At 40.0% G+C, this 26,173-nt stretch overlaps 5 protein-coding genes across 6 annotated transcripts in view; 3 read left to right on the forward strand and 2 right to left on the reverse strand.

The window, feature by feature from the left end:
* Nucleotides 2,708-3,115, reverse strand: LOC104779187 (receptor-like protein 12). The gene has a single exon (XM_019240632.1). The coding sequence runs from the start codon at nucleotides 3,113-3,115 to the stop codon at nucleotides 2,708-2,710; it is 408 nt and encodes a 135-aa protein (XP_019096177.1).
* On the forward strand, nucleotides 6,205-6,492 carry LOC109130726. The gene has a single exon (XM_019240633.1). It carries the CDS (start codon nucleotides 6,205-6,207, stop codon nucleotides 6,490-6,492), a length of 288 nt encoding a protein of 95 aa, XP_019096178.1.
* On the forward strand, nucleotides 8,901-10,415 carry LOC109130727. The gene is made up of 2 exons (XM_019240635.1): nucleotides 8,901-9,295; nucleotides 9,365-10,415. The coding sequence occupies exons 1-2, from the start codon at nucleotides 8,901-8,903 to the stop codon at nucleotides 10,413-10,415; spliced, it is 1,446 nt and encodes a 481-aa protein (XP_019096180.1).
* On the reverse strand, nucleotides 17,405-19,075 carry LOC104777697 (protein OSB1, mitochondrial-like). 2 transcript variants are annotated; one of them, XM_010501995.1, is made up of 4 exons: nucleotides 18,719-19,075; nucleotides 18,333-18,477; nucleotides 18,089-18,176; nucleotides 17,405-17,896 (listed from the first exon to the last, which is right to left on the reverse strand). In XM_010501995.1, the coding sequence occupies exons 1-4, from the start codon at nucleotides 19,009-19,011 to the stop codon at nucleotides 17,637-17,639; spliced, it is 786 nt and encodes a 261-aa protein (XP_010500297.1). In that variant the 5' UTR covers nucleotides 19,012-19,075; the 3' UTR covers nucleotides 17,405-17,636. The 2 variants fall into 2 exon arrangements, with proteins under 2 accessions (XP_010500297.1, XP_010500296.1); XM_010501994.2 differs by having other exon boundaries at nucleotides 17,412-17,899.
* Nucleotides 23,650-26,173, forward strand: part of LOC104779188 (deSI-like protein At4g17486) — a 3,279-nt gene continuing 755 nt past the window's right edge. The window contains exons 1-5 of the mRNA XM_019240639.1: nucleotides 23,650-23,800; nucleotides 24,982-25,042; nucleotides 25,167-25,424; nucleotides 25,544-25,831; nucleotides 25,919-26,173. Of these exons, the coding sequence (XP_019096184.1) occupies nucleotides 25,006-25,042; nucleotides 25,167-25,424; nucleotides 25,544-25,831; nucleotides 25,919-26,173 (838 nt within the window). The 5' untranslated portion in view covers nucleotides 23,650-23,800; nucleotides 24,982-25,005. The remainder of the gene's footprint in view (nucleotides 23,801-24,981; nucleotides 25,043-25,166; nucleotides 25,425-25,543; nucleotides 25,832-25,918) is intronic.

Genomic DNA, 26,173 nt, shown 5'->3' on the forward strand with positions numbered 1-26,173 from the left:
ATAAATAATAGCTTTTCCTTTCATATCAATACACATAACAACATATAATCAATTTGTCAAGAGCATTTCAGAATTGTTATCATGACATAATAAATAGATAGAAAATCAGGCAAAGTCAACACATATGAAAATCTTCTTTTATATATATATATATATATATATATATATATATATATATAAAAGAAGATTTTCATATGTGTTGACTTTTCCTGATTTTCTATCTATTTATTTCATTAGACAATTGTAAGTGACATATTTAAAATAGTATTAATTAAATCAGGAAGTTTGATTATTTATTATATGGAAAATATATTGAATTTTATATTTAATATCATGTATTGGGTCACAAATTGTTTTCACCATGCATTAAAGAGAGATGTGTCAAGAGGAAAACAAATTGTCATGTTTCTTGATTATGATGGTACTCTTCTCCAGTCCTCGATTATCCAAACAGAGCTTTGATGTCTAGCAAGGGGTCCTTATAATTAATCAAGATATATTTATTCTTTTTTCTCCATAGTCAAGATATATTTCATGTGTTCTATGTTTCACAGATGATAAGAAGAATGAAAAACATGTTCAGGTCTTTTCCAACTTTTATAGTTATGTATACGCATTTTATTTTTGGTAAAATAGTTACAAATTTTCAAGGTACAATTTGTAAAATAATTTTATTTCCCTTTTTCTTAACCAAATTTGTTAACGACCAAATTACAATTTGATATGTTATTTATTATTTTTATTTTTGTAGATTTATAGCTTGGTGAAGCTAGCAGAACTGTATTATATATAAGCCATGGAATGGAATCAATATGGATATTAAAGGCTCAGCTAAAGTCTTCTCAAGATACAAGAAGGTAGATTCTTAAAAAATTTATTAACTAAATTTTAAACTGAATTTCTTTATTTACTTTTTAATTGAAATTTTGTTTCCCATTTTTTAAATCAAATTTATTAACTGCCAAATTACAATTTGATATATTATTTATTATTTTTATTTTGTAGATTTATAGCTTAGTGAAGCTAGCAGAACTGTATTGTATAGAAGCCATGGAATGGAATCAATAGATATTAAAGACTCAGCTAAAATCTTCTCAAGATACAAGAAGGTAGATTCTTAAAAAAATTGATTAACTAAATTTTAATCTGAATTCCTTTATTTACTTTTTAATCGAAATTTACTCTTGGTTTTTATATATGTAGACATTGTTTCAAATTTTCTGAGGATTAGTTAAATGACTTTATTTTAGGTTTATGTGTTTGTTTTAACATCATATCGAGAAAGGGACCAAACCAGTTCCAGAGGACAAGCAGACTAAACAACCTTCAACCACAATTTATTTTCTGTTTTATATCAAATAATAGGTATATTTTAATAGTCACAATATGTTTTCCTCACCAAAATCTACTCCATCCATGCCTTCTTAATCCAATTTCTAGAGAAAAAAAGAACAATTTTTAGTTTTCCTATATATTTTTAATAACTAATTAATGACAAACTGTAAACTTAAAAAAAAAACTGAAAATTATTGATTGTAGAAAGTTGTTAATCACAAAAAAAATGCAATTAAAATCAGTTTTCATTATGTTTTCTTAATATATGTGAAAATCATAAAATATGGATTAATGGAACAGAGGGAGTATTGTCTAACAAAACCATTTAATTTAGTCCCACATAATTTGTAAACTTATGTACTGTTTAAAAAATTTCAATGATAAATGGAAAGAAGGTAAGATTTTTTATGATTTGTGGCAACATTTTCATTTTGTTGGATGAAAGGGATTTTGTTTCATATTACAATATTGGCCAGGCTAGATTGTGGAAAATCACTATCCATGAAAATGGAGGCATATTAAAGGCACTTCAAACGTTTGGACCTAGCAAAATAAAAGTTTATAAAAGTCAAATGTTTTATTTACGAAATTATTCATGAAACATTAAAAGTTGAGGCAATTTAATTCAAGAGTGATGGAGAGATAATGCTTAGTATGATAATGTTTAATATGTTTAGTATTTGGAGTTTGGAGTTTAGATTTTAGAATTTTTAGTTATTTTGTATATAGATAAGGGTATTATTGAAAATGGATTATTTGTTAAGGAAATTTAATATATAGAACACCATTAAATTATCTATTAGAGTAATTATATTATCAGATTTTTTCCCAAAAACAAAAATGTAAATAAATATATTTTATTTTAATTATAAAAAAAGACCATATTAAATTGATTATGGGGTAACTAAAACAATGTTCCTATTACTATAGTAACATATTGGTTAAAAAATTTCAATAATACTGTAGTAATCACAAATATTTAGTAATGTGTACTTTCACTTTTCTCATTATCTCAAAATGACTCTTCTAAACATCGTATAACAAATATATATTAAAATATTAGAGTTAAACAGTAATATTATGAAAATTAATTTCCAAGACATATATTAACAATTACATGTATATTTCATATAAAATTGTATAGAAACATCATTTTTCATTTCAAATTAATAATGCGTACATAACCCACGCATCGCGTCGCGTATGCTACTTTCTAGTATATAATACATCAAAGGAATAAATTATTTATGATGTTATCATATACACCAACTTCATCGAACATAACAGTAATGCATGCGTTAATGATTTCTGGTGGTCCGTTACTTGCTTCGGACAAAAAACTTCATGAACCACTCATGCTTATACGAAGCCACTATGTATCCCAACTCAGTGATTCTTCTTCTTCTTCTTTTGTCTCCAGCGGTTCAAGTGGGGCTTTAATATCTCTACAAACATCCTTAAGGGAAGGACCATTAATTCCGGGGTTTCCATCATAGGAGGAACATTTTTGCCTTCGAAACTGTGTGCCTTGTGGTATGGAACCTACAAGCTGGTTATGTGAAACGTTTATCATTTCGATAGAAGAGAGTGCCCCAAGCTCGGAAGGAATCTTCGTCAAGTTGATTAAAGAAGATGGGATGTGGCCCGTGAAAGCATTGCTTGACAAGTTGAGAATAAGAAGCTCCTTCAGCAGACCAATGGAATCAGGAATCGGTCCATGGAGTTGATTTCCTGAAAAATCGATGGCTGTGAAGATTGTAAGGATACGTTCCATCTCCATTGCTATTCCTTTACTCATCAAGACAAGTGAAGTGTAGGTATAACTCTGAATGTACTCCAGTTCTGGATTATTATCTCTCATGGAGGTCACCGCAGTCCAGTTCAAAAATTAATCAGATGGCAATGTACCAAAGAAGTCATTATGTGTTACATCAATGATTTTCAACTGAGGAAATCCAAACCAAATCCCATCAACACTATGTAATGTGCCATGAAACTTGTTAGAGCGGAGGACAAGAACTTGAAGTTTCTGCAGAGAATTTAAGTGAAAGGGAAACATGTCGTTGATTGTGTTGCTTCCCATGTTTAAAACTTCCAAGGCAGAGCAACCAACAAGAGAAGCTGGCATTTTTCCTTCTAATCGGTTGTGACTGAATTCAAGTGTTATTAAGCTCTTGGCGTTCTGAAATATTTCAGGAAGAATCCCGCTGAGTTTGTTGTTACGGAGATTAAGATCTGAAAGAGAACTCATCACCAGAGTCTCTAAGCACCGAGGAATCGAGCCGTTGAGGTTGTTGTTTGATAGATCTAGAATCTCTAGAAAGCTTAGTCCACATATTGATAGAGGTATCTCTCCGGTGAAGTTATTCTTAGAACCCGAAAAATAGTTGAGATCTTTGAAGGACTGGATCAAGAGCTGTCCTTGGAAAGCATTTGAGCTTAGATTAAGATCACTGATTCGACATTCAGGAGAAACTTTGAAGGATCCATTGAGAGAGTTGTTAGAGAGATTCACAAAAGACAACTCTGGTAGTCTCCATAACCAATCTGGTACTTGACCTTTGATTTTGTTGTTGGAAAGATCTAGTTGTTCTAGTTGTCTTCCGTATCTTATGAACTAAGGGAACTCATTGATGTTGCAGCCTCGCAAAAACAAATGTGTCAATTCTGATGAAAAATCTGAATCATTAGTGATATTTGCTGTTGAGAGAGAGATGCCTGAGAGAAATAATGTCTCTAGCTTCTTGAGAGGCGATAAGACATTTAATTCAATTCCTGGACCGAAGACTTTGTCGTAATTTTTACTTTCAATAGAAAATTCTCGTAAATTAGGTAACATAGAGATATTCCCAATCCCAGTAAAGTCGTTGAATTCGTTAAAACTCAAAAAGATATAGGTCAAAGAGGGAATCTGGAGTAGGGATGAAAGAATGGCTGATGATTTGTGGAAGGGAACCTGTGAACTGATTTGAATAGAGATAGAGTTCACGTAGTTGGGTCAAATTGAATATCCAAGCTGGCAAGTTTCCAAAACATCAAAGAAAGTCAACTGTTTAAGATTGCCAATTGAAGATGGGATTTCACCAAAAAAACTATTCCTAGAAAGATCGAGATATGATAGATGAGAAAGGTTCCCAAATGAAAGCGGAATCTTCCCTGAAAAGGATGTGTCGTAAATGTGCAACTCTAGCAAAGAAGTATTTTCACTAAAAACTGGAAGTTTTCCTCTCAGATTTGGATTGTGGCTTAATCTAATGGACTGTAAGCTCAGTATGAGAAGAACACTACTTGGAAATACTCCAGACAGGTTGCAGTTGGTAAAGTGTAGTAACCTTAGAGATTGAATGTTTGAAAACTCATGGGGGATTTCTGAAGAAATGTTTACTTGGCTCATATCCTGGTCTCTAAGATTCCTCAAATTTTGAGCAAGTAGATGAAGAAAATTTTCATCAATGGATAAAAACGAAGAATCACTAGAAGATGAAAGATCGAGAGACACCAACTTGGTTAGCTTAAGAAGCTTTATTGGAATTTGCCCTGATGTTAGGGGTGGATTCTCCTCCTAACAATTAGCTCGGCCCAGGAGAATCCTCTGAGGCCCAAATAAATGTTTGGAAGATGAGAAGGGTATTTTGGTCTTTTAAAGTGACGAACCGACACAGTTTCTCTATAAATAACGACGTACGGCGCTTAATCCAAGGGATCAAAAAAACGCTACAGAAATCACTAGCGATTAAACGTTAACAGCTCGTCGAAACATAGATCGACGAGTCACGAACCCGTCCATTTCAATTCTATGTCTCTCGTTTAGTTAACGACCGTTGTAATCCAGATTTTATCTAAGTTAAATAAGAAAGAGTCGACCTCCTTTTTACCGAGCTATAAATATCTAATTGTGATCGATCTCAACATCAACAATTTGGCATGCTAGGTAGGGGGAGCCAAGTCGAAACTTTCTCTAAGAACTTAGAAGACGGACCTACGGAAATTGACAAGATGACCGGAGGAAACAGAGATGCACATCAAGAAGGATCATTAGGAGGAACGATCACCCCAGCAACGGACCAAGCCGGGAACGTAGTACTCCCTACACCCGATGCCCCTAGGAAAACCGCGGCTGCTGACAGCCCCGGCGAGTTCATCATAGCTACTAATCTGGCAAGCCCGTCAGGGACCGAGGCAACACCGACCCCCGAGCAACTCGCCCTACTTGCTGATTGACCCGTCTCTAGCATCGACGAATTATTCCGCGGGATACTGATGCGACTCGACCAGCAGGAGCAGCGAACGAACACTTGTTTGGATGCGTTAACCACGGCACATGCCAGATCGCAAGAAGAGATAAACTACATCAATACAACTCGATCGAATCTAGCGAACTCCAGCATTCTTGGGGTAACCGCAAGACCACAACAGCAGGCCGGCAATTCAGATCCTCGTCCAACAAACCGAGAGGGGCCGATTGGAAACCAAGACCCCGAATTGAAGGAAATCAAAGATAAAATGCAAGAAATGGAGGCAATATTCCAAAAGGTAACGAGCAAGGGACCAGAGGTAGACCTCGTGCTGGAGGCGACACAACGAACACCATTCTCCAGAAGATTAGCAACAATGCCGGTACGGCGACCAGTTATGCCAAGGCTCAGCTACTACGATGGAACCGCCGATCCACGAGATTTCTTACGCACCTTTGGGGTATCCCTCGGCCCACTGCAATTCAGTCCGGAAGAGTATGACGCTAGAGCGTGTCAAGTCTTCGCCGAGCATCTGACAGGCACCGCACTCAGTTGGTTCTCGCGACTCCCTTCTGGATCAATCGACAACATAAAGAACCTGATAACCGAGTTCTTGAAGCAATTCTCAGTTTTGATGGAGAATAAAAACTCTCATGCCGACCTCTATGCCCTAACACAGGAGCGTCAAGAATCGCTTCGGTCTTTCATAGGACGATTCAAGGAAGTCGTCGTCAACGTTTCGATCCCAGATGCTGCGGCAATCATCACACTCAAGAACGCTCTATGGTACGAGTCTCGCTTCAAAGAGGAACTGTCCCTAACACACATAGAGACCATAGCCGATGTGTTACTCCGAGCAGCAAAACACATCGAGCTCGAGGAAGAAAAGGTCGGCAACGCTAAGAAGCACGCAACAGCATAAATCACCGTGGCTAAAGAACCAACGATCGTACCTCCAAAAGTCGAGCACACGGAGCCCCGACAGCATTTCACCCGGAATCAAGACCGCCCCCGCCGTACCTTCGCACTCGGTGAAGACGTTCATCAAAAACAACCATGGAACGTCTACGTTAGAAGAGAAGGAGGGGAAGGCAGTACGACCCAGTATTGCCGCTACCTCCAATCGATCCTGATGGAACGATACAAAAAGGGGGTAATAGTCATCGACCCTGACAGGAACAAAACCTCCCGTCCAGGGAAAAACAACCCTACGAGAGGAGAAGCTGCCACCTAGAAATTCGGAAGCAAAGATTCCAGGATTCTCGATGACCAAAGTGGGGATGAATTGGAACGGATGGACGACATCATTCACGAGAAGCAACTTTGTACGGATCGTAAATTAAAATCCACCGCAGCCTCGGCGATGGACAAATATGATTATGGGAGGCCTGGCAGGGTGCAACGATTCAGTCAGGTCAATTAGGGATTACACCAAGAGAGCCGAGATGAAGAAATCCTGGCCATCAAGAATCGATTCCCCGAACGCTCTGATATCCTTTGACAATAGCAACCTAGAACTGTTAGATATGCCACACAACGATCCATTAGTCGTCGAGCTCCTCATAAACGAAAGCAAAGTCACGAGAATTCTGATCGACACCGGAAGCTTGGTGAACGTGATCTTCAGAAATGTCTTGGCTCAAATGGAGATAAGCGAAAGCGACATCGTATTGGAGTGCCACTCGTTGACAGGATTCTCTGGTGACTCCCTTATGACAATCGGCAACATAGAACTACCGATCTTCGTTGGGGGAGCGGCTCGATATTTTCGCTTCGCTGTCATCGATAAACCCACTATCTACAACGTAATCCTTGGAACCCCATGGCTCCACAAGATGCGCGCAGTCCCGTCGACGTACCATCAGTGCGTCAAGTTTCCGATGCCGAAGGGTGTGTACACATTACGGGGAAACCAGCAGAGCGCAAGGGCGTGCTTTCTAATTGAACACAAGATGTGTACGGCGAAAAAGTTATAGCAATCAAAGCAACGGGTTGGCGACAATAGCTCGTCGTCCACAGATGGCAAGCCAACCCCAATCCAATAGGGTGTTACCGCAACAGGGGAAGTAATCATCGACGACTCCGACACAAAAAGGCGCGTGAATATCAGAACGGAGCTGACCCCGCAGATGCAAAATGAGCTCGTCCTCTTTTTGTGAACTAATGCGGCAACATTCGCGTGGTCAATGGAGGACATGAAGGGGATCGATCCCACCGTAACGACGCATGAGCTCAATGCCGACCCAACTCATAAACCCGTCAAGCAAAATAGAAGAAAGCTGGGTCCAGAGCGATCGCAAGCGGTCGACGACGAGGTAGAAAAACTACTTTGCGTTGGTTCGATTATTGAGGTAAAATACCCAGAATGGCTAGCAAACCCAGTGGTCGTTAAAAAGAAGAACGGCAAGCGGAGAGTGTGCGTTGACTTTACCGATCTAAACAAAGCTTGCCCAAAGGACAGCTTCCCGCTTCCAAGGATCGATCAGCTCGTCGAAGCCACCGCCAGAAATGAACTTCTAACGTTTATGGATGCATTCTCAGGGTACAACCAAATCTTGATGCATAAAGACGATCGGGAAAAGACCTCGTTCATCACCGATCAGGGGACCTACTGTTATAAGGTCATGCCATTCGTCCTAAAGAACGCTGGAGCCACCTACCAACGGTTGGTCAATAAGATGTTTGCCGAACAAATCAGGGAAGCCAAGCGAGCACATAACACATCTCCGACAGTGTATTGATATGCTAAACAAGTATGGCATGAAGCTGAACCCGGCAAAGTGCACCTTTGCGGTCAAAGCCGGCGAGTTCCTTGGTTATCTGGTAACTAGATGAGGTATTGAAGCAAATCCGAAACAAATCAAAGCCATAATTGACCTACCCGTACCAAAGAACGCCAAGGAAGTACAGCGACTAACCGGTCGGATAGCCGCCCTGAACCGCATCATTTCACGATCCACTGATAAATGACTCCCGTTCTACCAGCTTCTCAAAACAAAAGGAAAATTCGAGTGGAATCAAGCCTGTCATGAAGCGTTTGCTAAACTAAAAGAATACCTATCAACCCCGCCGGTCCTAGCTAAGACGGAACATGGCAAAACTCTATTAAAGGACATCGCCGTGTCAGCATCAGCTGTCAGTGGAGTGCTAGTCAAGGATGATCGAGGATAGCGGCGACCCATTTTCTACGTCAGATAGTCGCTCGACGACGCCGAGACACGTTACCCAACGGTCGAAAAGGTTGCCCTAGCAGTCGTCACCTCTGCGAGAAAACATCGTCCATACTTCCAGTCGCACACCGTTGCAATATTGACCAACCAACCTCTGCGAATGATCCTCCACAGCTCGAACCAGTTCGGACGACTAACCAAGTGGGCGATAGAACTCAGTGAGTATGACATCGATTACCGCATCCGCCCAACCGCCAAATCTCAGGTATTGGCAGACTTTTTGATCGAACTACCTCTCAGCAATGACAAACTATCCCACAATAGGGTGGACGAAATATGGACCCTGCATGTCGACGGAGCCTCTTTGCAACTCAGTTCCGGGGTCGGAATCCGCCTGACATCCCCAACAAGAGAAATTCTGGAGCAGTCGTTCCAACTACGCTTCCAGGCAACAAACAATGTCACCGATTATGAAGCTTTAATCGCCGGTCTCAAACTTGCCGACGGAATGGGGATCAAGCGAATTCGCGAATTCGCCAGTCAGTTCAGTGGTGAGTACGATGCTAAAAGCGAACCTATGGCGGCTTATCTCAATATCGTCTGAATTCTCTCCAAACGCTTCAGCGAGTTCGAGCTGATCAAAATCCCAAGAGGAGATAACGCTCCAGCCGACGCCCTGGCAGCACTCGCCTCGAATTCAGACCCCAATTTCCGACGCGTCATACCAATCGAAAGCATTGACACGCCAAGTATTAAGGAAGCTCGGCCAGCAACCTGCCTCGCCCTTCATCAACCGAACGAGATAAGAACCACGTGGAAAACTGCAACCTCAAAATGGGACTTCGAACCTCCCTCTGAAGACGACAAGACGGATTGGGGAGTCGAAATCTGTGCCTCTTTGGCAGACGACGACATGCCAACAGACAAATGGGCAAAACGACTGTTGAAAACAAAGGCTGCCCACTATACCCTAATTAAGGAACATTTACTTCGGTGGACCGCATCGGGAGCGTTACTCCTTTGCTTACATGGTAAAGGCACAGAACGAGTCATGACGGAAACGCACGAGGGAGCCAGAGGGAACCATTCGGGAGGACGAGCCCTGGCACTACGCATCAAAAAGCATGGCCATTACTGGCCAACCATGATATTTGACTGTGAGAGGTTCGTCGCTAAGTGCGAGAAATGCCAACGACATGCACCCATCATCCACCAACCTATGGAACTACTCCGAACCGGAGCAGCCCCATACCCGTTCATGCGATGGGCGATGGACATAATTGACCCACTACCCACGTCAAGACAGAAGCGTTACATCCTCGTCCTAACCAACTACTTTGCGAAGTGGGTAGAAGTCGAGTCTTACGCCAATATAAAAGCTAAGGACGTCCAACTATTCATGTGGAAATTCATAATTTGCCGACATGGGCTGCTATACGAGATAGTTACCGATAACGGCTCCCAGTTTATCTCCCTTCAGTTCGAAGATATTTGTGCCAAATGGCGAATCAAACTACGAAAGTCGACCCCGAGATATCCACAAGGAAACAGGCAGGCAGAGGCAACGAATAAAACCATTCTCGACGGGTTAAAGAAAAGAATGGATGCCAAGAAAGACGCTTGCGCAAACGAACTTGACGGAGTGCTCTGGTCTTACCGAACGACGCCACGATAAGCCATGAGACAAACACCGTTTTCCCTGGCCTACAGGATGGAGGCTATGGCCCCCGCCAAGGTCGGATGTTCCAGCCTTCGTCGAACAATGCTCGTCCAGGATACCGCGCTTAACAACTAGATGCTTATGGATAGACTTGACGAGTTAGAAGAGGAACGCGATAGGGCACTCCTACGAATTCAGAATTACCAACTCGCCGCGGCCAAATACTACAACAAGAAAGTCCACAATCGGCACTTCGACGAAGGCGACCTCATCCTACGAAAGGTCTTCGAGAACACTGTCCAGCCAAACGCCGGGAAAATGGGAGCTAATTGGGAAGGGTCATACCAAGTATCAAAGATCATCCACCCCGACGTGTACAAGCTACTTACAATGAGTGGTGAACCGGTTCCACGACCCTGGAACTCGATGCATTTAAAATGTTTTTACTATTAAAAAAAAAAAAAGACGACCCAGTATACCCACTAGTATAGTTCGGAAGACTGTTCCTTTTCTATGTAAACTGAACTACGAACGGCTTGATCCTTTCTGATCGAAGGGTACGTAGGCATTCCCGTTCACGGGATGCAGCCGCCAATAATAAAAGTTCTTTTATCTTCAAACTTTAATGTGTGCTTACTTATCACCTTAGCCCGGTGATAAGTAACTCGCAACTCGCTAAACGAATAAGCCGACCATCACGCGTCGCACCTTAGACAAGAGTAATAAGCCAAGAAGCAACTCGCAACTCTAAGAAGAAACAGGGATTCGACTTCGAGTGTCGCACCCATGACTACGGTTCGACGATGTCGAGCCGTAACATGCTGCCCCTTTTTTAAAGCCGAGTCGCATCTCGCAAAATTTCTAGAAGGAAAGACAAGTAAGTCGACCACCGCTAGTCGCAATATTAAACACAAACGAATATAAATAGGCTAAATTCAAATGCAAAATCAGATCAATCCGTAACTTGATAAAGGTCTCAAGGGAGCCGACCCCAGAACGACGAGAAAGGAAAAAAAACAAATAAAAAATAAACGGACGCCACAAGGGGAGAAGATTCAGCCTCCAATCCCCAGGTCGACATTAGAGGGTTCGTCGAACTCTAGCTCGCCCAGTTTCACCTGCCAGAAGGGGCACTCCCTGCGTGTCCAAAGGGACATCCGCACCCCTAACGGCCATCTTCTTGAGGAACGAACAAATTCCCTCAGCGTGGCGAAACTCGCAAAACATGTGATCAGTACTCTCCAACTGATCAATGTAACGAATCAGCCTCTCAATGCGAGCCCGACGAGCTGCGATCTCCGCGTGGCTTTCGAACGGCCTCCTGGTCAAGGGCTTCAGGTCGTCCTCTTCAAGATTAGGAATCCTCGCCTCGGCCAAGAACGCCTCGCTGCGTGAGCGCTCTTCCTGCAATCGATCCATCCTCCATTGCGAAACGAAAAGCCCTTCGGCGATCAGGATTTTAAGAAACTCGACGGTCCCATCGATGCAATGAAACTGAAAGTGTCGTTCGAATTGGCAACGAGTGGCGATGATGTAAGCCCTTAGCCTCACGATCTGAGCGTCGTACGACTCGAGCTCGCCACAAACCACGTCATCCTTGGAAACGATCTCCGTAGCTCTGCAGGTCGACGAACGGGAATCCCTTGCGGCCAACAACTCCCGAGCTCTGCTCAACCATGCTGACCTTGTTGTAACAGGCATGACGATACTCTAATTTGCCAGAAGAGGAACCTACAAAAAAAAGAGGAAGCAGATAGTGGAGAGCAAGACAATTCGGAGGGCAGATTTATAGGGGAAATCGTGATACTCCCAAGGAAGAGCAACCAACCAATGGGCCTCGAAAATCATGCCCATTGAATGGTCGACAAAAGGAGTTAAATTAAAAATACGAAATAAGTAAAGATTAAAGATTCACAAAAAAGTTAAGAGGTCTGGAAAGAAAATAAAGATAGTACAGAGAGCCGACCCCTAGACACGGCAAAATGACCCAGAACAAAAGACAACATCATTATACAAGGCCAGTAACCGGCAATTCACGACCAGGGGTCGGTGGAGTACCATCCTCGCGACGATCGTCTTGTGGAGCGCCGCCTTCTTGTTCAGTCGTCTCCTCGCCACCGTCAGCTTGAGCATCCTCGCTTTCCGACTCGTCGTCCTCAACCTCGTCGTTCTGCTCTTCGGTGTTCACGCTCTCTGGAGACCCAACCCACTCAGGGATCGCAGGGAGGGGCTCGGCAAAAAGGGAGGAGAGGTCAAAATCAGAACGACGATATCGGGAATATCAATACCCTCAACCTCGTCTTCAGCTGGAGCATCACGGCTGAAACCTTCTCTTGAACCCTCTCGGCAAGGAGAGAGATCTGCCCCTCAGCGAGAAGTGTCTCAAGCATCTGCACGTTCCCTATGGCCTGGTTATACTCGAGGAACCTCTCCCTGGATGCCTCGAGCGCGTCGGCATGCTCCTTATGCTTTGACAGAAGGTTCTGCGCACGATTGGCCAACTTGTGATAGGCACTGAGTCTCTTAAAAAGGTCGAACTTCTCTCTATGATCCCTGAGCCTTTTGGTCTCCGAGTTCAAGGTAAGGCGAAGTCTATTGGAGGCGGAGTCGGCCTCCCAAACCTTTGAACGAAGGTTGTCCCTCTCCGCGATCAATCCGCTACGATGATACTCAAGCTTCGACACCTCGTCACTCAGCCTCAGGTTGGAACGCATCGCCTCGCTAAGCTGGGCTTCAAGACGCTCGATCCTATCAGAAGGGTTCGAAGGATCCGAGCTAGAGGCCTCCAATTCGCGGATCCGACGTTCGTAGCGAGAGACCATACAATTAGTGCGCGCGACAAGCTGTCAGGAGCACAGAATTAGTCGAAAGAAAGAAAAATAAAAGAAGGCAAAATCGCAGGAAAAGTAAACAAACCGCGAAGGCAGTCTGAGCAACGTCGGTGATAGCCTTCCCTTCCTTCAACCGATCGACGGGCAGTAAACGGCCCGTACCGAAGTGAATCCTACGAAACAGCTCAACACACGACTGGGAATCTTCGGGGAAAAGCAAAGTGGCAGTAGAGTGGGCAAACTCCCAGCGGTAGTCCAATGTCTTCTGCGTTTTAGAAGGATCAGATCGTTCCTGACCCACACCATCTTTTCTCTTCTGAGAACCATCAGTCGCTGCGACTTGGCGACCAGAAGAATCGCCGACCTTCCTTCCAGGAAGCGTCTCGGCAGGTCCAATGTGACGATTCGGAGGAAGTGAGCTGGTTTTGACGGGCTTCTTCCCTTCCCGAATCTCCCAAAAACGCCGAGTTGGAGGAGGGATGTCGCGAGACAGATTGGCGACAGGGGCATGGACCTCCCGGTCGACACCCGAGTGGCCGCTAGGATGAAGTGGAGGGATCATCTCAGGTTTTTGACGGTAACGAGCAGACGCGTTAGGGACAGTCATGTTCAGCCTTCCCATCGTTCCAGCTAAAAATAAAACAACGGAATCAGTATAGAGGCACAGCAAAAGAAACCGCCATAAAAATAGAAAGACGACTCACGGATCTTCGCTTTCGACGGGGCTCCGGATTTCTTTGGACGATCTGTTCTGGAGTCGGTACCCGGCCAAATGTAAGGGCAGAAAAGCCTGATTGCGTCGATCTCGGCCAAAAATGGAGCGGAGCACGGCAAAAGACACCAAAGAATGACAACTGGAAAACAAAAGAAAAAGCACATAAGAATTTGGTCAGTAAACGGAATGAGAGAAACGATGTACAAAGAAGATGTCGCCTACCGGGTGAAGGGTTCTACCCAGAGAACAAAGGGATAGAGGTATCCTCCATAACCCCCGGGACGACCTCTAGAAAAAAATAAGAACGCCCCCAGTTATAAGTTTTTCCTTAAGCTCCTTCGACGAGAGGCGGCTTCTTCGACGAGGCCAAATAGTAAATCCCGGGGGTTTTGGACCGATTCTCCGGGTTGAGGGTCGTCAACTCCTCGAGATGGTCACACGTGAGCTTAACTCCTGCAGCTTCGGCCATAATTGAGAGACTCACCGCATTACGGAAGGTCGCAGGAGAAAATTGAGAAATCGCCGCCCTGCGCCTAGCGAAATACGTCATCAGAAAAGCAAGGAGAGGAAAAGTAAGTCCGCACTCGGTAAAAAACTTCTCCGATAGGCAAATGAAACCAGGAGGAGCATCCCAAGGGCGTTGATGCGTAGTAGGAATTCGGATATTCGGCCGGACGCCCAACTTCCCGAATTGAACGGCCCTAGCAGCCGCGTCCACTTTCAGGGTCGAGGAGAGGATGTGAGAAAACATGTTCGAGCTCACAGCAGGGACCTCGTCCAAACCCAGAGAAAGCCCCTCGTCTAGTAAAGGCTCGTCCACCAATGAGGGAACTTTGCAGGCGAGACTAGAGGAACTAGGGACCGCCGAGTTAGAAAATAAGCGGCACTGAAGGACGGCAAGTTTGGCAGTATCAGAGTCAGAGGAAGAAGGGGAAGATCGTCTGGGGGGAAGGGCCGAACCCTATGACAAGTGGATTTGCCAGAATCTCTGGAATCGGAAGGAGTGACCTCCCGGAGATGGCTCACAGCGGAGGGGTCGATCGACGAAGAAGACATAAGGGAAGAAACTGAAAAGCTAGAAGAAACTGTGAAAGAGAGAAAGAGAATCGTACCTTACAGCAGAGGAGAAGCAGAAATGAAAAATAGTTGGGAGAGAATGAGAATTTATAGGCGGAGGAGATTTAGGAGTCATCATTACGGACGCGAAACAAAGCGACGCTTGGGGTTCCGAACTTCACGCGTTAGCCGAATTCCACGCGCCGGATTAGACAGATTATCTTGAAAAACGAGAAAACCCACTCGCGACTTTCCACTTTCCCTATCTTTGTCCTCACACCGACTCCCCAATTCCTCGATCTTCATCCCATTCGAGTGTAAGACGAGGGGATCGGAGGATATCCAGCTCGTTGAAAGCAAGACACGTCGAGTTCTTCGCTAAAACTACGAACTGGAAGCGGGGGGGGGGGATACTGTTAGGGGGGGATTCCCCTCCTAACAATTAACCCGGTCCAGGAGAATCCTCTGAGGCCCAAATAAATGTTTGGAAGAAGAGAAGGGTATTTCGGTCTTTTAAAGTGACGAACCGACACAGTTCTCTATAAATAACGATGTACAACGCTTAATCCAAGGAATAAAAAAAACGCTACAGAAATCACTAGCGATTAAACGTTAACAGCTCGTCGAAACATAGATCGACGAGTCACGAACCCATCCATTTCAATTCTCTGTCTCGCGTCTAGTTAACGACCGTTGTAATCCGGATTTTATCTAAGTTAAACAAGAAAGAGTCGACCTCCTTTTTACCGAGCTATAAATATCTAATTGTGAACGATCTCAACATCAACACCTGATAGTGAAGACTGGGAGAGATTAAGTCTTTCTAGCCCCATGAGTTTATCAAACTCAGCTGGGAATTGCGAATTGTTGAAATTGTTGCCAGCAAGATTCAGATCACGGAGATCACGCAGTCTAAAAAGACTACTGCTCGATTTAAGTGGGCCATAGAGGAGGCCGTCGCTAAGGTCTAGTCCGATGACTTTCCCCGACGTAGCAGCACACATGATGCCATCCCAAGAACAACAATCACTTTTATTCACCCATGATTTATCCCAAGAACGATAGTCACTTTTATTCACCCATAGTTCATCCCCAGAATAAGAGGTACATATGGCTCGATCAAAAACTCACTCTTGAACTCAAGAAGAGCATCCCTTTGGTCAGAATGACACAAGTGTTGTGTAGAAGAAACAAACATGTTTAGAAAATTTGAAATGAGAAAAAGGAAACGGATGGAACGAAGAAGAACTCTCATTTTCTGATTAGTCAAGAAAGCTTTCATATTTGTGGAAATAAAAAAGTAACGTGAAGTAGTTAGTAAAATTAGTGTTTAAGGTCACTACGTATATATATAAATATAAACAAACACATGAAAGTCGATTGATTTGATGTTTTGTAATCTTTTTGAAGAAAAATCTTCCCTGCTAAACAGTCTTTTGAATCCTTCCATATCCAATAGATTTAACTTTGAAATAGCATTAAGCAAGATTGCAACTACTAAACTCGTTATTGACGTCAAAAGACCAATCATGTTTAGATATTTCTCACTCCTTTTCTGATCTTTCAACGAATCTGCTCTGCATGTTCACTCATTTCGCAGACTTAAATCTAAATTGTGAAAATAAAGATGATGTCTTCTATTGTTGTGAACAGAAAAAAAAAGAAAAAAAGAAAAAACGATTATAAGTTGGGTTATTAATTGTCTCACACTCAGGACCATGTAACATAGAGTGATGCAATACACTTGTAACATCCCAAGAACATCTCGTCCTAATCCTAAATCCACGACATGTTTTTCCCTCGTTGTAGCTTCACTTTCTATGGTCTAGATCTAGTAATCCAATCCGGAGTCAGGCCAGAGAGCTTCACCTGTATCTTTATGCTCGAAGTTCAGGTTGCTTTGGTGTTCTTCTTACTTCCCATGTTGTCACACCACTCGCATGAATTTGTATTGAAGACTTGCCGCAAGCTTGTTGAAACATTTTCGGATTGGTCTTTACAATCTTCTAAGGAAAAACCAAAAAACACAAATGGTCATGTCATCAGCTTTTAAAAGTCAACTAAATGAACTATTTCAGTTCAGATTGGTACAAGGTTACTTTAGCATATATTATAAACGGATCTTTATACTACACAAGTAGTATACACGAATACACCATTCATCATGAAAGCTAAGTGATGGGATCCCATTCCTTCGCAGGTGGTTTCAAGTGTGTGGGTAAGACTAAATTTTGTTGGCTCCTCTAATATGTTGTTTTAGTGTAGCTCTGTATCCGCTGAAATAAAAAGTTTAAATTTTTTAAAGGAATCATGGAGTTTTTCATCAATAAGATTTATCTTACACGATTCAAAAGAAAATGACAGTTAGTCACTTATATTGACAGTATGTTTATAAAAACAAATAATCAATAAAATTCCTTTATATTAAAATTAATTAATAGAATTAACCAATTAATGTACTTTGCAATATAAACAGCCACACAGTGTAAGGATTCTGGGTGAGCACTATGATGAGTACAATGCTCACAAAAAATTACAACCTGATCCCATATAAAAAGGGTTTTTAAGATGGTTGGCTACTCGCTCATTCTCAGGATGATCCAACACACTTATATTGACAGTATGTTTATAATCCTAAAGCCACTCGGAAAGACTGCCACGACGTGTTTTTTCCTCATTGTCGAAACACTTTCTCTGGTCTAACAATTCAAGTCGTCTAATAACCCAATCTGGTAAATCTGAGCCAAGCCAGAGAGCTTCACCTGTGTCTTTATGCTTAAAGTCAGGTTGCCTTGGGTTCTTCTTACTTCTTCTGTTGTCCCACCACTCGTATGGATTCGAAAAGAAGACTTGCCACAAGTAGATCTCATCGTTCTTGGATTCTTCTATACCATCTTCTAAGAAAACATCAAAAACACACAAGCTCATTTCAGCGGGAAAATTATCATCTTTTTACACAAAATGTAGAAGCTAATGAATAGAACTTATGATAAACCCAAAACCAGAAGATATACAACACGTTTCAATGTGGATTCCTATTCATTACCAATACAGGGGATGATGAGTAGAAGAGAAGAGATAATAACCTGCTGCTGATATTGGTTTTTCGGATATCTGAGAATCTAAGACGTGACTTGGTGGAACCGCCGCATAATTCACCTCTGTCAAATTAACCTGCAATCATTCACAATTCACAAACATTACACAAGGTGATTTTTAAGCAACAAAGAAGACATATTATTAACATTACAGTTACATATATGTAAACGGATCTCAACTACACAAGTAGTATATAAACAAGACATCAGGAGAAGCTGCTGAAACAGATACCTGGTAACCAAAATCTAAGCCGCAAGATTCATCACTGGAGCTCTTGCTGTAAGAAGCAAGGCGGCCTGAGACAAGTATGTGATCATTTGGCTTCAGATGCGCTATACACATCCGTGCCATTGCGTCCCACATACTAAGATATATCCTGTCATTGTATTGCAGCATCACATTAACAAAGTCTAATTCAAAAGGAAACTCTCATCAATCTTCAAATGAATCACAAGGCTTAGGCACAATACAGATCATAATCAAACATCATTAAGGCTAACTAATCCAAAGAATCCAGTTTCTAATCCCAAACTAAGGATAACCTAATCGTCGATTAAGCAACAATCTTAGAGATTACATAACCGAAACAATCAAAACGCGAATCGAACAAACCTGACCTAAAGCTCCGATTACGATAGAGCGGGTGTTTCAATCTAAGCGTAGTGAAAACACCGAACCTATCGGGTCCGGTGTCGATGACTCGTATGGGTCGATCAACGAAACCCATAAGGCTCACGGAGTTGAAAAGATTGAAGTTGAGCTTCGTCGATAATGGTTTCTTGAACAAACGCGCGTGATGATAAACCGCACTTTCTCCATCGGAGAAGAAACGAGATTTAGGGAAAGACAACGGAGAGATTTGAGAAGCAGTGCGTTGGATCAAGCTTCCGAGTTTGAAGAACGTGTTCATCTACTCGAGATTCGAATCTAGGGTTTATCTTGGCGGACATTTTTTTTTTTGTTTTTGTTTCTCTAATCGCTGATTTTGATCTTTCGGAGACCGAGGAGGTCTCTTGTTTCCTGTTATTGGGCTTTGATTTTCATATTTTAATTTAGGCCCATTATGGTTTTAGTCAATTAAATTTGGATATGTTAATAATATGCATTCTTCTTAGCTAGAAAATCATTGATTCGGAGTCTTCTTATAGAATTTTAGAAATTCCTCGTGGAATTTCACAATTATTATTACCGTAAGTCAAAGAGGTATGTGACACTATAAATATTACGAATTTCATGGCGGATCTTTCGAAGCGTTACACAAAACTGTCTTACCATATACTATAAAATTATAGTCAAATTTATGTTTTTTTTATATAGTCAAAGATATTTAAAATATATACGGAATTTCTCGAAATATTTCAAATGTGATTAACTTATTTTGCACTATCTAGTAAAATATTTTTTTGAAATCTATAATGAATTTCCCAATATGTTACATTATGGTCATACTATGCGATTCTCTTTCATAGTCAAACTTTTGCGATGTTTATCTAGTTAGATTTATTTCGAATTTTACAGTGAATCTCCCAAATCGTTACATAATCATCTTTTCTAGTCAAATATATTTCAGATTTTACAATGAATAGCACAAAGATTACATAGTTGTCTTTCCATAAGAATTCATTTGGAGGTCAAACTTCTTTAGTCAAAAACATTTAGTAGTTTGACTCTAGTTATTGATAAGATGTTGAGATTTATTATAAGAGTAGGGATAATTGTTGTGAGTTTTTTCTCAAATCAAACTAAAAGCCTCTCTCTACACACCTAAACCTTTCAGATGAAGATATGACCTCCAAGTTACATTTTTCAAACCATTGGCAGACTCATTATCTGAGTCTTGTGATGATAACTCCTTCATGTAAATTAAAATGTTTGTTGTCAATAAATAGCCTTGAAGAATCCAAAGGATGTTGTAATGTTGAAGAAAGTTTAGTTACATGGTAAAGTGAAACTAAAAAACAAAAAAAAAAAGATCTTAAGTTCTCCCATTTCACTAAACCTTACAACCAAAACTGTCCTCATCATTTCAACTTCTCTTGGATTTTTCAAGTCTACAGTCACTAAACATCATTCGAAACCTTCTCACATATTCAACGGATCCGATCATCATGAATTCACACCCAATATATTCTTTTCGGATCCAAACATCCACATGCAATGAATTACGTCACTAAGGTATTAATGGCTCCCTGTCTAAGATGGATATGGTATTTTTTTGTTTCTTTCTTTTTTATATACTCTGAGCTAATTAAAACATGGGCCAATTTTCTGAATAACCATATTCAATTACTTAATAAAAAAATATAGCATATCATTCAAGAAAAATAGAAAACTAGGATGAGGGGGAGGGAGAATTATCATTTTGCTGTTCTAATTGTTTGGTAGGTGATAGTGGGTGGCCAGAGTTAGGAGTGGAGGCCAGTGGCTGAAGGCCGGGGTGGTGGTTGTCGACAACCAGAGGTCGGAGGTGACCAACAGCCTAAGAAGGTGGTAGGTAGGGGATGGTGGTGGTGGTAACGCTGGTGGTGTTTTGTACTAAGGATAAAATGATCATTTATACATAAAACATATAGAATATGATAGTTTGATGGTTAAGAGATGTAATGGTTAGATAGTGAATTAAACGTTTCTTTTGGTTATTACTGTCCAAATCCCTTGAAATATTTCCTACTTCCATGATTTTGTTTTTCGAGTTTTCAGAAATATTAAATTTTATTTATTTATTTCACTGATTTTATCTGTTGAGTTTGTGAGGAATTCAATAAATAAAAAAAGTTATTGATAGTTTAATTTTTGTAATTTTCTCTTTTGTTAAATGGTCTAGTTTATTATTGACTGTTGAAGGGTTCTTGTTTTCTAGTTCAACCCAACAAGATGTAATAAACTTTTTTTTTTTTGATTTCCAAAATGTAAAGGTGTTAACAAAAACAAAAGAAACAACGAAATATTGTGTTGGATTTTTGTTAAGTTCAAATATTTTTATAAAAATATGCAAGAAGACCCATATTTTTCTTTGCTTGTGGAGTTCAAAAAATCATGGCTGACTCAATGTATATACATAGTTAATCTGTAGTTAAAAATAATTTAATTTCTATTAAATTTGGCAAAATGTATATTTAATTACATATTAAATCTCACAAAGATGTTACACAACCATGCTATACAAAACACAATGATGATGGAACACTAATTTTTCATTGCAACTTGAAATGACAATTTCACTGAAAAAGTTATCAAGTCTTAGAGAGAATAATTTTTTACACGTTATCTATATATTAAATATAAATTTGTTTGACTGAATGATATTTATTTCATTGTCAATAACAATGTTAAAAAATAAAAATCCATAGATAATATTTTTTAAAAGGTAAATTTATGCTAAATTCGACAAAACTATCAAATTCTTTATTTAATCTTACAAAAACGTCACCACAAAAGTTTATTAGGAAGTAAACAATTATTGCATAGTTATCTAGTCAAAGATCTTCTAAACTTGACAATAAATCTTCTAAGATGTATAAAGAATCTCTAAATTTTTTTCTAGACATATCTACTAAAAATAATAATTTGCAGACTAGTTTAAATTTAAATATATTAAAAATAGGGTTACTATTAGAATTTTTGTTTCTTTGATGGTGCTAGAATCACAACCTATATATCATTGAAATAAGATATTGTAACTAGCAATTCATGATGGATCCTCCATTTACAAAATGGAACCTTGGTGGACCTATAAGGATTTAAAGAAAGTCACTGATGCAACTTAGCGAAACATAGATCTTCATACAGTAGTTTAATAAAAGATGACCACATTTAAAAGAGTAGTCAGTAGAAACTTAAAGAAGAGAATATTGTCTATTCTGCCATGAACAGTGAACAACTTATTCATAAATGCCACTTTCGTTTTGGGCTTTTCCTGCCTGTCACACGCTCACTGATGAAAGACATCTTTATCCTCTTTCAGATATGTCTGAAAATTAAAGAAATAATTTAAAATAAGAAAAACAACATATTTTTCAAAAAAACAAATCTCTCTCTCTCCTCATTCTAACGCTCGACTTTTCTGTTTCTCCATCTTCATTCTCTCTCAATTTTTCATCTTCTTCTATCTCAATGTTTTTTAGTCACAGACTGAATCTCTATTTCTTTTTTGGTAATACAAACTGAATCTCTTTCTGCAAAAATCCATTTGTTTCAGTCTGTAGCCTGCATATAATAGAGAAATTCTTCATCAAGACATAATTCTTCGACCGAGATCTCCATCTGATCCGTTTGCCTCTACCATGGCAGGTGAAATCGCTAGGTCTAGTTCCAGTGTTCTTATACCCGACCGCATGTAGACAAAACCGCAGGTCTGCAACTCCGGTGGACCAGATCCAGCCGGCCAGGTTTTTGTCCATCCCTATTATGTCTTTTGCTCTCTTTAGTGGACTATATATGTTTGGTAATACGTTTTGTGTCCATTGCTAACAAAAAAATTTGTGCACACTTGAGGTCTGCAAATCTGGTGTTCGGTGGATCAGATCATACCGACCAAGTTCTTGTCTACCACTATTAATCTTGTCCACACTGCAGGTTTCCAGATCGGGTGGACCAGATCCAACCGACCAGGTTTTTGTCTACCACTATAATGTCCTCCTATCTCTTCAGTGGACCATATCTTCATGTGTTTTGTTTCCATTGCTAACAAAAAAACTTGTACACACTGCAGGTCTGCAGATACGGTGGACCACATCTAGTAGCCAAGGTTTTTTGTCCATTACTTATGTTCTTTGTCTTTTGAATGGACCATAGCCAAAGTTTAGTATAAAGATTTGTATCCACTACTAACTGGAAAATAATGTCCACACTGCATATCTGCAATTCCGGAAGATCAGATACAACAACCAAGGTTTTTGTCCATCACATTGTTACAGAATGATGAACAACATGTTTACAAACAATTAATGTCAATCTTGATTTATTTTCAAAACTTTAATTGTAAATGTTAATAATCAATGATTTAATGAAAGAGTATTTTCGTCTTTTTTATATATGGCACAAAATTGAAAATAACAGTTTTAAAAATGAAAATTAGAAAATGGCATTTTCTACAACTTTTGTTTGGAATTTGGCATTTCTAATCAAATTCCCGTTAAAGAACCCTGTTTACCTCTTTTGCCGAAGATAAGAGTAATTTGGTAAAACAGAGTTCTTGGTTGGGTAACCAAAATATTTTAATTCTTTTTAACAACGCAACAAAAAAAATTCAGAACTTACACCGAATAATATCCTAAAATATAGTCCTCGGCCAATTCTCCATATATAAAGCAGAGAGTGACAAAAAAAAAAAACTGATTTATTAAAGCGTTTTGTAGTGAAACGCAATTTTAAGTTAATCATCCAAATGCGTTTTTGATACTGTTGTTACCAAAGTAAGTGAGGATAAAAATCCAAACAAAACAAAACATACATACAACCAAAATAAAATAAAAGAAAAAGACACAACGGGGAGAGAGAAAGAGCGAACAAATCCGTTCTTTTTCCCCTTTCTCTCTCTCTCTCTCTCACGCACACGCACTCTCTCATCTTCTTCTTATGATTTTCAACTTATTACAAAAACAAAGAGAGAAAGAAAAGAAAAAAAAAAACTTCCAAGTTTCAGTCTCAGGTGGTTCACAGTTAATGCTACGCGGGAATGGTGAATCTATCCCAATTTCGTAAGTTACACATTCCCCCACAAACTCTTCTCTGTTAATTTCTAAAACAAAAGAACTGAATTTGCTTGCTGTGTCAAATCTTATATACCCTATTCGTCTCACATTGTCCAATTCATATGAAGATTTGGCTCTGAATTGTCGGTTTAGTTTTTGTCGGAGAAATTGGAAAAAAAAAAATGAGATCTTTGAGCAAAGGGTTTGTTTATTTCTTAGTCTTTATTACTTTTACTTAAATCTATATTTGGCAGATCTGGAACATATAAACCCTGGAAACAAGACCATATCATTCTTAGGGGATTTTTTAGTCTCTCTGTAGATATCTTTAAATGTGTTTCTAAATTGACTGTGCTAAAATGGGTTGCAATCAAAAGTTCACAATTTCTTCCACTTTCAGTAATGTTTTTCACTTCTAAAGCACCCTTACACTTTTCAAGATTTACCGTTTTTGGTAATGAGTGTTTTAGTTCAAAAAATTTGGGTTTTTTTCCTTTTAGATTTTAAATTAGATCTTTTGACTCTTTACATCAGCTAACCACTGATTGATTAGTTGGAATCATTTTTACTTTTTTTTTTTTTTTGTTAGCCTCAAGTAGTTGGAATGAGTTGTTGAAAGCTTTGACTTGTCTCCTTAAGCTCTTACTTAATCTATCTGTATCATCTTCTCCTGTCTAGTTCTCATTTATTTAATACACAAACTCAACTACATCTTATTGTCTTCATAATTGCATTCTGACATGGTAGCAACTCTTTTGGAACATGACTTTGATATTATAACTCTAAAACCTTTTTCTTCTGATCTCTGTAACTTTAGTGGATTTGGTTTTAACATTTGATTTAACAACTTGTTGTTTAGGATCACATAACAGATATTGAGATGACTTGGCCTTCTTTATATTAAGATGAACAAAATGAGACCAATCTTGTTTATTTTAAGATGCATGTCTATTATATTTATGCTTTTGTGTATAATGTAACTGGTTGAAGCCGGCCAAGAGAGATTAGTGCTGACTTTTATATGAGCTGTTGTTGTTGTGTTTCAGCCAACTAGCATAAGATAAAATTAAAAAAGGAAACTTTTTTCATTTCAGTCTCTTATGTTCTATGAAAACATAATGTGGCACAGAGCTCTTTGCATGTGCACCATTCAGAATCTTTTATTGATTGATGATGTTTACATACAGGATAACCTCTACTGAGGCATCCAAATGTTGAAGGGAGAGGAAGAACCTACACAGAAGAGAGGTAAGATTTTGATTTGAAATTTGTGTGATTTATGTGAAGATCAAAATGTATGTTCTACTTTTGTTATATGTCTCGATTCTTCATTGCGAGTCCAATATTTGAACAAGAGTTTCTGAATGGGCAGGTTGGTCAGATTCGCTGCTAGACTTTCGGTCAGAGTTTGGGAAAAAGATGAAATTTGTGTCAAAGAAACGCTGGAAGTCTCTTGGACCTCTTCATCTGAAAAACAAATCAGTTGCTCGGTTTTGCTTCTTCTCGAAACTGAAGTCAAACAACCATGGTCCAGGCCGTGCACCAGTCTATCTCAATGTTTATGACTTGACTCCTATTAACGGATATATCTATTGGGCAGGCCTTGGTATATTTCACTCTGGTGTAGAAGGTAAGCTTTAGGGGCTTGTGTTTTCTTGTTGCTATAGTCTAATTCGAAAGATTGGCACTTCTGGTGTACGTATAGTTTACTGCTTGCTGCTAACTCTGGACATTTGGTGTTTTGTGCAGTTCATGGAGTAGAGTATGCTTTTGGTGCCCATGATTATGCCACAAGTGGTGTTTTTGAGGTTGAACCAAGACAATGCCCGGGTTTCAAATTCAAGAAATCAATATTCATTGGAACCACAAATTTAAACCCAGCACAAGTGAGAGAGTTTATGGAGGACATGGCTTGCAGTTACTATGGGAACATGTATCACTTGATTGCTAAGAACTGCAACCATTTCTGCCAAGACGTTTGCTACAAGCTTACTGGCAAAAAGATCCCAAAATGGGTGAATCGGCTTGCACAAATAGGTAACAACAAGGTCTGCTGCATTTTGCAAATTGTTAAACTAATTCTGTTAGATTTATACTGGAGACAAATTTGCTTTTCATCTGCAGGTTCTGTGTGCAGCTGCATACTTCCCGAGTCTCTCAAGATAACAGCGGTTTGCCATGATCCAGACGGTCAAATCCCAGAGGAAGAAAACGAAAAGCGAAGTCTTAGAAGTTCATTCAGCTGTCTGTCTTCAATCTCCATGAGACAAAAACAGCTTTCGACATCGTCATTGTTCCTACAATCACCTCTCAGAGGCTGCTTACCTCCATGGCAACTCAAACGCTCGAAATCTAACAGCAGTTCCTTGAAAGAAAGGT

The sequence above is a fragment of the Camelina sativa genome, chromosome 3 (assembly GCF_000633955.1).
Source record: "Camelina sativa cultivar DH55 chromosome 3, Cs, whole genome shotgun sequence".
NCBI lineage: Eukaryota > Viridiplantae > Streptophyta > Magnoliopsida > Brassicales > Brassicaceae > Camelina > Camelina sativa.

Coding starts and splice junctions, on each gene's coding strand:
- LOC104779187 (XM_019240632.1), bottom strand. CDS start 3,115: ATGGAGATGGAACGTATCCTTACAATCTTCACAGCCATCGATTTTTCA.
- LOC109130726 (XM_019240633.1), top strand. CDS start 6,205: ATGGAGAATAAAAACTCTCATGCCGACCTCTATGCCCTAACACAGGAG.
- LOC109130727 (XM_019240635.1), top strand. CDS start 8,901: ATGATCCTCCACAGCTCGAACCAGTTCGGACGACTAACCAAGTGGGCG. Junction 9,296..9,364: donor GCCAGTCAGTTCAGTGGTGA/GTACGATGCTAA, acceptor CAAACGCTTCAG/CGAGTTCGAGCTGATCAAAA.
- LOC104777697 (XM_010501994.2), bottom strand. CDS start 19,011: ATGAACACGTTCTTCAAACTCGGAAGCTTGATCCAACGCACTGCTTCT. Junction 18,478..18,718: donor TATCGTAATCGGAGCTTTAG/GTCAGGTTTGTT, acceptor ATACAATGACAG/GATATATCTTAGTATGTGGG. Junction 17,900..18,088: donor AAAACCAATATCAGCAGCAG/GTTATTATCTCT, acceptor ATGTTTTCTTAG/AAGATGGTATAGAAGAATCC.